The sequence below is a fragment of the Microcebus murinus genome, chromosome 2 (genome assembly GCF_040939455.1).
Source record: "Microcebus murinus isolate Inina chromosome 2, M.murinus_Inina_mat1.0, whole genome shotgun sequence".
In the NCBI taxonomy this organism is placed as follows: domain Eukaryota; kingdom Metazoa; phylum Chordata; class Mammalia; order Primates; family Cheirogaleidae; genus Microcebus; species Microcebus murinus.
In genome coordinates, this window is record NC_134105.1 from 120,823,967 (window position 1) to 120,836,818 (window position 12,852).

Sequence of the window (12,852 nt, forward strand, 5' to 3'; positions counted from 1 at the left end):
CGACTCCTCTCTGGATGAAAATTCTGGGATTTGCATGTAGAGGATTCTATCCCTTTATGTACTAAAGGGGCAGGGGAGGGGGAAAAAACCGTTTCCTATTTCAAATTTTTTCTTGCCCTTGAAAATCTTCCCCAGCATCTTGGGATCGAAGCAAAAGACCATCGCTGACACCTTGCTGGTTATTTTAATAGCTTCAATCACTGCGTTATTTTTAAGGCTCTTACTGTTTTGGACCTAGGCACACAGCTCTGTATTACGTAAAGACAGGTGATGTATAATTTTATTCTCACCACACCTATATTTTTTCCTGATGACCACACTCAGACAGTCTGTTTTGGGATGTCAAAAGGTATTAAGGACCCCCACGTGGCAACAGTGGTATGTTTAACACCTGCATATTGAGAAAATATAGGATGGTCAAACATTATAAATCAGTAACATTTGACAATGAATTTGTAATTTATTAATCAGAACAGAATTTGAGCACATTGTAGGCACACACATAAGATACCCTATGTAACTTTTGGTTTTTAAACAATGTCTGAATTGTGAGCCCCCCACAACAGCTCTGAGCTTCTGCGTTTCTTTAAGTTAGGAACCTGTATTCTTGGATGTAACACCACTGGTGAAGCCAGCAAAGAAGGGGCTAGGTTGAATTTTTAGTCTTTCTTGAAAAGTTCTTTGGTTCTTTCCAATTCAGTCCTGGAAGTATCGTGTTGGGGTGGTGAGAATAAGGGGTGAGGTGGTTCGAGAATTGAAATCCCTGTTTTAGCTGCTTAACAGATTGCCTACCTATAGTATGAAAGAGTTATGGCTGGACAATTACAAAGGACAAGATACAACTTAATTTACAAACTAGACTACATAAACTGTGCAGCCTGGCTAAATAGTGCACTAATGAAATGTTTGGTAGGTTGAAAACAAGTTTTTCCTTGCTTCGGTGGCTTTCTCTGTAGTTGTGAATTGAGAGCTATCTGTGTGCCAGGCATTATACTCACTAAACACTTTTCATGAATTATCTCGTTTAGTTCTCACAGCAATCCTATGAAGTAGGTACTATTATTATTTTTAGGCCATATGTAAGAAAACTGAGGCTTGGAGAAGTTGAGCTCAAGATTGACTATCCAGGAAACGACAGAGTTGGGGTTTGAACCCAGGATGTCCAAGTCGAAGCCTTTGGGCTTAGCTACAAAGCTAAAGTGTTTCCCATTTTTACTTTCCTGCAAGAGATCAATACTTTTCTTCTCTTACACAGTCAACACAACACAGAGCACTCCACCTCTGGAAGTGGATTTCCCCACACACCAATCAATTCTTCATCAGACACCAACTGGGTGTCCTGTCATCCAGTTCAATTCTGACACTATCTACCTGGAGACAGTATCAGATACAGGCCTAGTCTCACAAGATTGCCCCCACTCCCAGTGCCAATAGCAATCCCCTGCTGTGACCTGGGCTTCTGACTTCTGGCTGTCAATCAGGGGTTCCTAAGAACCCCTCTCAGGTTCTGTTAATTTGCTCGAGAGGTTCACAGATGCAGAGAAACACTTTACTTACGTTTACCCATTTATTATAAATAACATTACAAAGGATCCAGGTGAATACCAGATGCAAGAGATGCATAGGGCAAGGTACGTGGGAGGGGGCACGGAGCTTCCATGCTCTCTCTGGATAAGCCACCCTCCAGGAACCTCCTTGTGTTCAGCAACCTGGATGCTCTCTGAATCCTGTCCTTTTGGGTTTTCATGGAGGCCTCATCATGTCGGTATGATTGATTACATCATTGGCCACTGGTGATTAACTCAACCTTTAGCACCTTTTCCCTCCCCAGTAGGGGGAAGGGGGTAGGGGCAAGGGTAGGGCTGAAAGTTCCTCTTATTACATGGTTGGCTTCTCTTGCAACCACCCTCTCATCCTGAGACTTTCCAGGAGCCCCCAGCCATCAGTCCTCTCAGTAGCATACAAGAAGACATTCACCGCTTTAAAGATTCCAAGAGTTTTAGGAGCCATGTGCCAGGAATCCAGGTGACCAAGACCAAATATGTTTCTTATTATAAATCACAATATCACATCGCCTATCCTTCTTATTCATTATTTCTGCTAATTTCATACTGTTTACTCCCTGACTAAAAAAATTTCTGTGACTTCTGATTGCTAGGATAGGGTATAATCCTTTTATCTTGCCCTCAGTGGGCCTGTCCAACCTGGGCCACTGATATTCTCACTACTTCCTGTAGCCAGACTGTTCTTGGGGTTTCCTAACACAGGAGCTTTCTCTCTGCACTGTGGATTTATGTTGTTACCTTAGCCTAGAAAGCCGTCTGCTATTATCTTTAGCTACCAATTAATTCAATTCAACAAACATTTATTGCAGGGTACAGTTGGGCAAAAGAGATGTGGTCCCTTTAGGAACTTCCAAGGATGATAAGCCATGGTCCCTGTCCTGCAGGGGTTCACAGCAATTCAGCAATAACACCACTCGTCCTCCCAGGCTGGGTTAAAACTTAACGTCTCCACTGGCACCTTCTATGACCACATTAAATGTCAGCCATCTTTGCCTCTGAGTTCCTAGAGCATTTAATCACACATGGCCTTGATTTGCTAGTTAACCTTTCAAATATATTATCCCAACTAGAACGTTACTGTTCAAGTAGTGTTTTTATTGTCAATTATATCCTAAAAGCAGGATGGAATATTTTATTGGATTGCAAATAAATTTGTGTCATATGTCTTACCACCATAAAAAAGGAAAAGACACTGTAATTTCTAACGTCAGGAAATACTCTGAAACCTGGCTAGACTGTTAATTAAATTAAGGGAATAAAAGAATCTCTATTTTCTCCAAACGGTTTGCATCCCACAAGATGGAAAAAGACAGTGGATCTTAACAACAGCATAAGCATGTGCAGGGGGGAAATGACACAGTTCAGGTATTTTCCATTTAAGAAGTCACCTGGTGGAACCAATACCACGGAAGGGAAAGAGCTGACTGAAATTCCTCACCCTGTTAACACACTCCAAGTGTGCTGGGGCGCCTCCAGAAAGGCCAGCCTTCAGAAGTGGGCCAGCTTCCAGGGCAGCGAGCACAGCCAGGCTGCTGTGTTCAGGGGTGATGTCCCCGAACTTCGCCACCTACCCTCCCCCGCTTGCAGCCACTCTTCACGTCTCAGCTCAGCGGCCACTGACTGAGAGGTGACGCCATTCTTCTGTCCTCAGGTTTTGTATCTGTAAGACGAAGGTTTGGGCTGAATGAATTTAAAGTCCTCTCTCATTCTTTTTCATGATTACGATATTCTTTTAATAACTTCTACAATTCATGCCTCCCCGTGGTGGGTATAAAACAGAGCACGCTTGCTTTGTTTTAATTTCACAAGCGCCCAGGCGCAGCAGCCTGGCATATTCACTTGTCAACCATTTTCTCAGAACTTTTCCCATTAGACTGTACTATGATGAAATAGCAGATCTGCTTCTCTTCTTATCTTTTTCACTTTTTGCTGATACCCAAACACAATGTTCCTTTGAAATGGCTTAGCCTCCTAAAATGTCCCTTCCCACACTCCGTGTCCCAAGCTGAGCTTCGGTCAACATTCAGAACTCCTGTCTCTCACACCGCCAGTGGCTGAAGAGCAATAATGGTCTCTATCATCCGAGTAGCCACTGTCTTCTAGTGGGCTTCTGTATACTGTGAGGCTTTATAAATATTATCTCTGCTCCTTATGATAGTGTTGCAAGCATTGTTATTCCCATTTGATAGATGAAACCTACAACATTTAGGAGACTCCAGGTGAACTAGTAAATAGCTGAGCTGGCATGTGCACTTAGGTTTGCTTGAGATTAACATTGATAACCTTTCCAAAAGCAAAACTAGAGGACAGTAGGAAGAGGGCTTGATCTCTCAGAACACACGCTCTACAAATGGGGCCTTTTGAATAATTCTGTTGCCACAATGGAAAGGCAGGAGAGGTGGCTCATGAGAGCAAGGTCATGCAATGCGTAGGTACTGTAGTCCAAAGGAACCTTGTCTATGAACCAACCTTCAAATCCGTAACATAGCCCTGTCCCCTATCTCTGCCCCTAAGCTCATATCTCATGGATTTTATAACCTGGCTGCACCATTTTCTACTACACCAACTGGGTAATTCACAGGTGGTCGCTGTGAATAGAGAGACTGGTTCCTAGTGCCTGTGGCCATGTGCTGGGGTGTCAATGAGGCTGTGTTACAGCCTAGACTAAGAACAGCCATTCCCTATCCAACCCTGTGGTGAATCTTGTTATAAAGCTGAATAAACTTTCCTGATGCAAACAGAGCTCCTAACTAACCTCTTCTGTATACTGTGTTCAGTCTTTGCAAATTAGATGTCTTTGAAGTGGGGCTCACCTTTATTCTAACTAACATGCGTGCTCAAAGTGCCACTTATCAAGCCTTACAAATTTTGCCTTAAATCTCTCCGACCTTGAACGGCCCTAGGAGAGGTCACACCAGGGCTGCTAGTGTCTAGCAGGTGGGAAGTTGCTGCCTGACAAGGAAAGGAGGTTGGGGCTGGGCGAGGCAGAGCCTGTTTGCAGTTGCGGCTACAGCTGTGACTCATCTTTGACTTGGCCAGCTACTGCAGCTACTGCAAGGCTTCATTGCGTGGAAAAACTGCTAATGATCCCTGTGTATTTTACTGGCGGAGAGGGAGGTTTAAGTCCTGCGGAGCTGGCCTCTCCCAGCTATCTGGCCTTTGTGGAGTCTCATCTCTGAGACCTTCCTCCCATTCCTGTATCTCAGCATCAGATTCCCATCCTGAGAATTGTCAAGAAGAACAGCTCTGTGAGGAGCCCCCTTCTCGTTTAAGTTGTTGTGGTTAGGGAGTGGAGAAGGCGGGAGGGAGAGGGCAGAGAGCCTGAGTTCTAGGCTGGCCCAGCCCCTACTGCCCTTGAGCTTGCAGAAGTCACGTCTCCTCTCTGGGCTTAATGTCCAGATCTCCTGTAACTCTGGCGTGGTATGTTTTACCTGCCCACTGCTCACAGTCAGATGCCTTTTCCTTGTTGTTCTCTGTCCCTTGATGGTTCTGGGGCTGTTAGGGGAAAAGGGAGCTCCAGAGCTGCTTGCTGTTTCCTCCCTTGCCCATGTGGGTGTGACAGAGCCCTCAGCACACAGGTGGGCCAGGCCTGTGCTGCGGTTCCGGAAGCAGCAGTAGCAAGCGCTGACCTGGGGCAGGGAAGAGCGAGGGAGGCACCCTGGGGGCTGGGGCTGTGTGGATGTGTGCTGCTTTGCAGATGGTGAGGGCCAGGGACTTTACAAACAGAAATGTTAGGGTGTCCTTGCCCTCTTCTTCCCGCATCCTATCTCTTCCATTCCTAGTTTATCACTAATTTCTCCAGCCTTTGGAGTGCTCTCGCTATCCCTTGCCTGTGGCGTGCAGAATTATGTCTCACTTTGAAAGGAGCAATAGGCCACGAAGGAATTCCTCTCTGTTGTTGTGCACTCTTTCTCCTGAACATTCTCTCAGAGCCTGCTTGAGCCTGCAGAGGTCCTTGACATGTCCTTGGGGCCAGGACGTGGGTGTCTGCATCCTGGTCGCCCACCCCCATTCCCCGACCCCTGCCAGTGAGGTGTGCCAGGTGCTCATCTCCCACAGGCAAGAGAACAAGACCGTTTTCTTTCTCTAGTTGTCTCCAGAAGCTCTAAACTATTACTGCTGCTGGACTTCACATGACAGCAACCTTTCAGATCACACTTGATTTTATTTATAAGCTATTTCAAAAGAAAAGGTGGATGATAGTGCCTTAGGCTATAAAGTGGAAATGTGTAGTCTTTGTTAGATAGGAATGGATTCAAATGTTGGCCCTACTATTCAACCCATGGCCCTGCAGAATCCCCAGCTCCAAGAAGGTACTCAGCGAATGTTTGTGGAATGAGTCAGTGATGACCGTTTATGAACTGAGTGATCTTGGGCAAGTTATCTAACCTCTCTGGGTCTCGCAAGTAGTTAGTGCTCTAAAAATGGTAGCCATCATTCGTTTCCTAAACTAGTACACGGGAAATCTGATAAATGCCTTGTGTTGTTACTATAAGATTTGATAAAGTAATACATGAAAAGTATGTGGAATTTAGCATGTACTCGATAAATGGCAGTTGATTTACTAAATGAAACTTGCACTGTCTCTAGTGACGGAATGAATATATTTCATTTCCTTGCACACAAATGAAACGCTGCTGTTGTGCTTGAGAAAGGTGCATTGTAGCTGGAGTTAAAAAATGAGGTTGGCTGGACGCGATGGCTCACTCCTGTTATCCCAGCACTTTGGGAGGCTGAGGCAGGAGGATAGATTGAGGCCAGGAGTTTGAGACCAGCCTGGTGACATAGCGAGACCTCCATCTCTACAAAGTATTTTTTTGAAAAGTGAGAATATGTGAAGTTGTAACTTCTCTCTGGAGAGCCTTCAGCCGAGAGAACCAGCGCAGCGTGGAAGGGAAGGAGAAGTGCGTGGGCGTCTGAGAGCAAGAAGCTGTCTGGGTGTCGTCACCAGCAGGGCACGAATCTGCAGGCAGGGAGGTTCTCCTGGCGTGTCTCAGCTCCGTTCTGTGCGTCGTCTTTGTCAGCGACCGTCATGGATGTGCCCAGATGGCTCGCTTATTCAGTTCCCAAATGATAAGAGGCTGGAAAGAAAAGTGGGCATGTTGGATGAAAGACTAAATTATACATGGAATCTATAAGATAAAATGTAACAAGAATAAATGTTGGGTCCAGAAAATGTATTTGACATGCAAAAAAGTGGGTGATGCGGCTGTGGGTTAGCAGGGACATATGTGAAAAAATTAGGTATTTTCTAAGGCCGTGGGCTCAGCACGGTGTCCAGGACGTGGCTGGCATGTTGCTCTGGGTGTCCTTTTTGAATCTAAACTCCACAGGGGCAGGGATTTCTGACGATGTTGCTCACTGATGACTCCTGAGTGTCCTCACGTTCCTCGGCACATATGGACAGTCAATGAATTGTTGAATGAATGAACTGAGTTTTGAGGATTTTTATTTGAGAAGAGAAAGAGAGGATGATGTCTAGATATAGGTGTCAGGTCTAGAAACTATAATTTGGAAGGAATGGATAGGAGAGGTGGTATTGTTTGATTTGAAGAGAGTTAGGAAGGAGAATGATAGCTCTTCTTGAATACTTGCTGAGTGGTCTTGTGCAAGTGGAATTAGATGGATTCTGTATGTCCACCTGGGGTAGACACAGTTGAAGGAGTTACAGTTCAAGTCCCTACACTTGAAGGTGTTTTCTCTCTGATGGTTCAGTGGTCTGTGAGTGGAATGGATTGTTCGTCCATCAGGAAGGTGTTTCTCGGTTTGGGGTCCAAGCAGAGGCCAGTTGTCTACTGTCACAGATGGTGGAGGGACCCTCTTGCATCGTATAGACCACTGAACTAGGTCGCATCTATGACCTTGACCAGCCAAATGGTTTCTCTGATTTTTCTTCCTCATGTCTTCTTATGAAGAAATTGATGGTCCAACCAATGTGGTCACTGATCGGGTGACAGAAGACACGGCTACTGTCTCCTGGGAGCCGGCGCAGGCTGCCATAGACAAGTACGTGGTGCGCTACACCTCCGCTGACGGGGAGAGCAAGGAGACGGCAGTGCACAAGGACCAGCGCAGCGCCATCCTGACGGGCCTGAAGCCCGGGGAGGCGTACGAAGTCTACGTGTGGGCCGAGAGGGGCAACCAGGGGAGCAAGAAGGCTGACACCAAGGCCCTCACAGGTAACGGCAGAATAGGAGCATAGCCAGGCTTCCTCATGGCAGGGAGAAGGCTGATTTTTGAAGCAGGAGGTCATTGCTCACCTGGTGTCAGCTATTTTGTTTGCAGGAGTGGTGGGGAAGGTTACAAAAGCAATTTTGAATTTCATAATTATGAATCTTTTCCTTTTTAACTTCAAACAAAAGAAACCAGCCTTTGTATTTGATACAGATGGTCATACTTATTTGGGTAGGAATTCCATATGCAAACTCTGTTGGAGTAGAGTAACACTTCTAATCTTCATTTTTTAGATGTGAAAACTCAAAACGTTGGGCTGACAGTGAATTTGAATGCTTATCTCAGTTTGCAGTGGCTGTACAAGCACTTTGCATATAATCTGAAGCTCTCTTTCAGACCGTGGAAATGGTTTGCATCCTGAGTCAACATTTACCAAATGTCCCAGCTCTGCCTTTAAGTTTTTCAGAAACAGTGAGGTCTCCATACTTCACCCAGTCATTCCACTCAGCTCATGCCCACAGGGGTCCTGGGTCTGTACTGGGATGTAGGCTGCCCATTTTTCTGCGTAAATCCTTTGGTGCATCCCAGAATTCAGAGCATTCTGATCCTGCAGCCCACTTAGGTTCCAAAACACTTGGCAGGACATCAGAGGAAAAGGATCCATTTACCGCTTGGGCTCTGTTCTGAACAGTCACGGAGTGTAGAGACTCTCAGAGAAGCAGTTGGGTAGTTAGGAATGTGGTTTTGGAAACTTGACTGTCCAGGTTTTAATCCCAGCTCTGCTCTTTATTCTCTGAGTGGCCTTGGGCAAGTTACTTCATCTCTCTTCCTCAGTTTCCTTTTATTTTCTTCTCTCTTCCTTCCTTCCTTCCCTTCCTTCCCTTCCTTCCTTCCTTCCTTCCTTCCTTCCTTCCTTCCTTCCTTCCTTCCTTCCTTCCTTCCTTCCTTTCCTTCCTTTCCTTCCTTTCCTTCCTTCCTTCCCTCCCTCCCTCCCTCCCTTTCCTCCCTTTCCTTCCTTTCCTTCCTTTCCTTCCTTTCCTTCCCTTCCTTCCCTTCCTTCCTTTCCTTCCTTCCCTCCCTCCCTCCCTCCCTCCCTCCCTCCCTCCCTCCCTTCCTTCCTTCCTTCCTTCCTTTCCTTCCTTTCCTTCCTTCCTTTCCTTCCTTCCTTCCCTTCCTTCCCTTCCCTCCCTTCCCTCCCTTCCCTCCCTTCCCTCCCTTCCCTCCCTTCCCCCCTTCCTCCCTCCCTCCCTTCCTTCCTCCCTTCCTTCCTTCCTTCCTCCCTCTCTGAATTTGGCAGTGGTGCAGTCGTAGCTCACTGAAGCCTCAAACTCCTGGGCTCAGGCAATCCTCCTGCCTCAGCCTCCTGAGTAGCTGGGACTATAGGCACATGCTACCACATGGGCTAATTTTTTAATTTTCTGTAGGGACAGGGTCTTGCTATGTTGCCCAAGCTGGTCTCAAACCCCTGGCCTCAAGTGATCCTCCTGCTTTGGCCTCCCAAAGTGCTGGGATTGTAGGTGTGAGCCACTGCCACTGGCCTCTCAGTTCCTTATCTGTAAAATGAGGCATCTGAGTGTCTCCATCACAGGATTATCGGGAAGGTTACATGAGCTAATGCATACAAAATGCCTGACACGTAGTGAATGCTACATAGTGATAGCAATGATGATTTCCTAGAATGTTAGTTAGCATTTGGCCCTTGAAGTATTTCATGGTGCACAGCCTGTAAATCCAGGTGGGCCTCAGAGAGCTGACCTCTCTTCCAGGGGAGGAGGGAAGAAGTTGACAGTAAGGACAGTGAGATCTAAATGTGTTTAAAGTCAGCACCGTGAACTTTCTATAAAGGGCCAGACAGTAAATATTTTTGGCTTTGGGGGCCAGGTGGTCTGTGTTGCAGCTACTCAACTCTGCCACCCAGGAGTGCAGACAGCCACGGAGGATAACACGTACACGCGCCGGCAACCCTGGGTTCCAGTAAAACTGTTTTTGATAAAAGTCCGCAGGCAGTGGGTCAGATTTGGCCCATGGACTATAGTTTGCACCTCCTGGTTCACAGCACACATGACTGTCTGTTTACTGGGATTTTGAGTGTTGCTAAAAGAAAGAGCATGTGAGTCCATGGAAGCGGACAGAGAAGAACCTTCCCTTCTCTCAGGTGGGGGAGGCGCGAGTCCCCAGCTCGGGAGCCTCCAGGGGTGGCATTGCTGCAGGCGGGGCTGGGCTCTGGGCGGCAAACATGGAGGACGTGGGTCGCGCCTGAGTGGCGAGCGTTCACAGTCCTCGGGTAGAGAAGACAAGCAAACACGAGGAAGTATGTTGAGTTACGTTCTAGAGCAGGGGTCCCCAACCTATGGCGAGTTGTGGAACTATTTCATTATGTATCAGAGTGTAATAGTAATAGAAATCAAGCGCACAATAAATGCAATGCACTTGAATCATCCCGAAACCATCCCCCCACCCTGTCTGTGGAAAAGTTGTCTTCCATGCAAACGGTCCCTGGTGCCAAAAAGGTGGGGGACCGCTGTTCTAGAGCAGCAGATGTCCCTAGAGCTGCATGACCTGATAGATACCTGCCACAGACCGGGCAGGAGGGGGCGTGCAGGCTGTGGGAGGGGGTGACACCTGGACAGAGCCTGGAGGGACAGGTGGGAGTTCACAGTGGAGGTGGCATACGCAGAGGCCCGCGGTGCAAGGACGTGACAGGGTAGGTGGTCGCCAATGGTTTGGCGGTGGGGGTCTGTGCGAGTGGGGCAGAGTGGCGCAGCGCAGAGTCCCATGCTGAGTCGTTCGCCCTCACGTGTCAGATGTCGAGGTGCGTGCTGAGCCCTGTGCCCATAAGGCGGGTCATTGCACGTGGCTGTGCGTTCCTCCCAGCCGGCTGGCCTGCCACTTGGCGAGTGGTCGTGTGCAGTTCTGAAATACGGGTTTTGTCACAGAAAATGCAGCCTTTTGAGGAGGTTTTGAGACAGGATAATGAAGGCATGCCGACCATATTCCCGATTGCCTGGATTTTTGACTCTAGGGTCGACATTTTGAAAAGAGTGGCATGTGAACGTGTTTCATACCTTAAATGCCATTAGTGATAACAATGCATATTTAAGCATTTACTATGCAATATCTCATTTACTATTCACCGTAACTTATGAGGAAGGTACTAATCTCCTTCATCGGAGGGGCGAGGAGATGAAGACTTAAATTACTTGCTTGTCCATGGTTAGCAACCAGAAAACCGTGAAGCCCAGGTTCTAACCCAGTTTAATCACATAGAAACCCAGACAGAGTCTACATGTAGGATTAGTTTTATTAACTCAGAGCTCAGATACCATTGATTAAGACATCTGCTGGTTCCTTGGCCACAGATAGAATGTTTTACATGAAAAGAACTGGCAGCTTCTACTTCCGGGATATTTTTCTTCCCAAAGAACATATAAGAGCAGATACAGAGATTTATTAAGTGTAATTGTTTTCACTTACAAGGAGTCAGGAACTGGAAGAATGTGTTATAATAAATCCAGGGTAAAGGAGAAATTTGAATGTGAAGACTGAGTCTTTTTATCCCAAAGCAACTTGTGGGAAAAGTTTATAGAGTCGATGTGTTGGCTTTGTCTGAAAACTCTACTTCTCATTAAATATTACAAGCTCATTCTTTGAATTTCAGACCCCTTGTTTAATGCAACCTTTTAGTTATTCTCAATCATTGACATATAACAGACTCTGAAGTTTGTTGAGATCACCGTTTTGGCTGTGTATGTGCTGGTTTTTCAGGAACAGCATGGTAAAGGCTACATTCTGCTTTCATTTCTCTCTTAAAGAAATCGACAGCCCAACAAACCTGGTGACTGACCGGGTGACAGAGAGTACGGCCACCGTCTCCTGGGAGCCGGTGCAGGCCGCCATCGACAGGTACGTGGTGCGCTACACCTCTGCCGACGACCAAGAGATCAGACAGATGCCGGTGGGCAAGGAGCAGAGCAGCGCCGTCCTGACGGGGCTGAGGCCGGGCGCGGAGTACACGGTGTCCGTGTGGGCCGAGAAGGGGGCCCGGGAGAGCAAGAAGGCCGACACCACGGCCCCGACAGGTAACGGAGCGTACCTTATCACCTGCTGTGCTCATGGTCCGTCTATGCTGGTTTTTCCTTCTCTGACCTTGGCATAAAGGGAGGCTTCATGGAAGGGCAGGCTGGTATTTCCCATAATAACTTGTGTACCCCTCACTGCCTTTTACTGGCTTCTCTTAAAATGCGTATCTCAGATTTTGGTCTCCAAACTTTGGCCTTTAAAGATTGGTGGTTACTGCTATAGTCCTTTGTCCTTCCTCTGTCTATGCACATGCTTTGTTATTGACACATTAAATGCTTCACCTTGCTTCACCTTGCCAGGGTTAATAAACACTTTTTTTTTTTTAACTTCTCACCTGTTTAAACCCTTTCTGTGCTTGTTTTTGTTTCTAGTCACTTTTAGTCCCCGTCCCCAATATATCATTTTCGTAATTAAAATGCCCGTTTCTGTATAGTCCTGCACACTTCATTTATAGTTAAACTTCTGTCTTTCAGCTTGGGTCACTTGCGGGCTGCCTGCTGGGGCAGGGGACCAGCTCTGCTTCTCTTCTCTCTCCGTCCTTGGGCTTCCAGCACTGTCATTCCAGCTTGCTCCCTGCAGTGTCGGACCCATCTATGTTTGGGACTGCAGGGAGAGACCAAGAGGAGGAGGGGCCAGGGGTCATGGAAGATCTCGCTCGACTGTAGCAGTCACAGGTGTTTGGGCCCGTCATGGCTGCAAGTGTCAAAGCTGACTCTGTTATGAAGGACTTTTGTGGTCCTCTTCCATTGGCAGAGGGGTGTCTCTCACCACAGTATGCTATGGCAAATGCCTGCCTCCTACGGGTCTCTTACCCTCTTTCCTCTGTCCATACATCAGAAGGTTCTTCTCTGTTCCAATGCCTCTCTGGTAGGATCACCTTGCCCCTGTAGGGGATCCTCTTGGATAGCTCCTAATATAACCCCAGGTGGGCCCCCTCTGTGAACTTTGCACATATCTTTGATCCATTCAACTGGATCCATGTTTTATAGTTTTCCTTGTAGAGATCTTTCAGCTCCTTGGTTAAATTTAATCC

At 47.0% G+C, this 12,852-nt stretch overlaps 1 protein-coding gene across 1 annotated transcript in view; it reads left to right on the top strand.

Moving 5' to 3' along the window:
* TNN (tenascin N) overlaps positions 1-12,852 on the top strand; it is a 61,436-nt gene that overhangs the window by 7,947 nt on the left and 40,637 nt on the right. The window contains exons 6-7 of the mRNA XM_012765061.3: positions 7,481-7,744; positions 11,552-11,818. Of these exons, the coding sequence (XP_012620515.1) occupies positions 7,481-7,744; positions 11,552-11,818 (531 nt within the window). The remainder of the gene's footprint in view (positions 1-7,480; positions 7,745-11,551; positions 11,819-12,852) is intronic.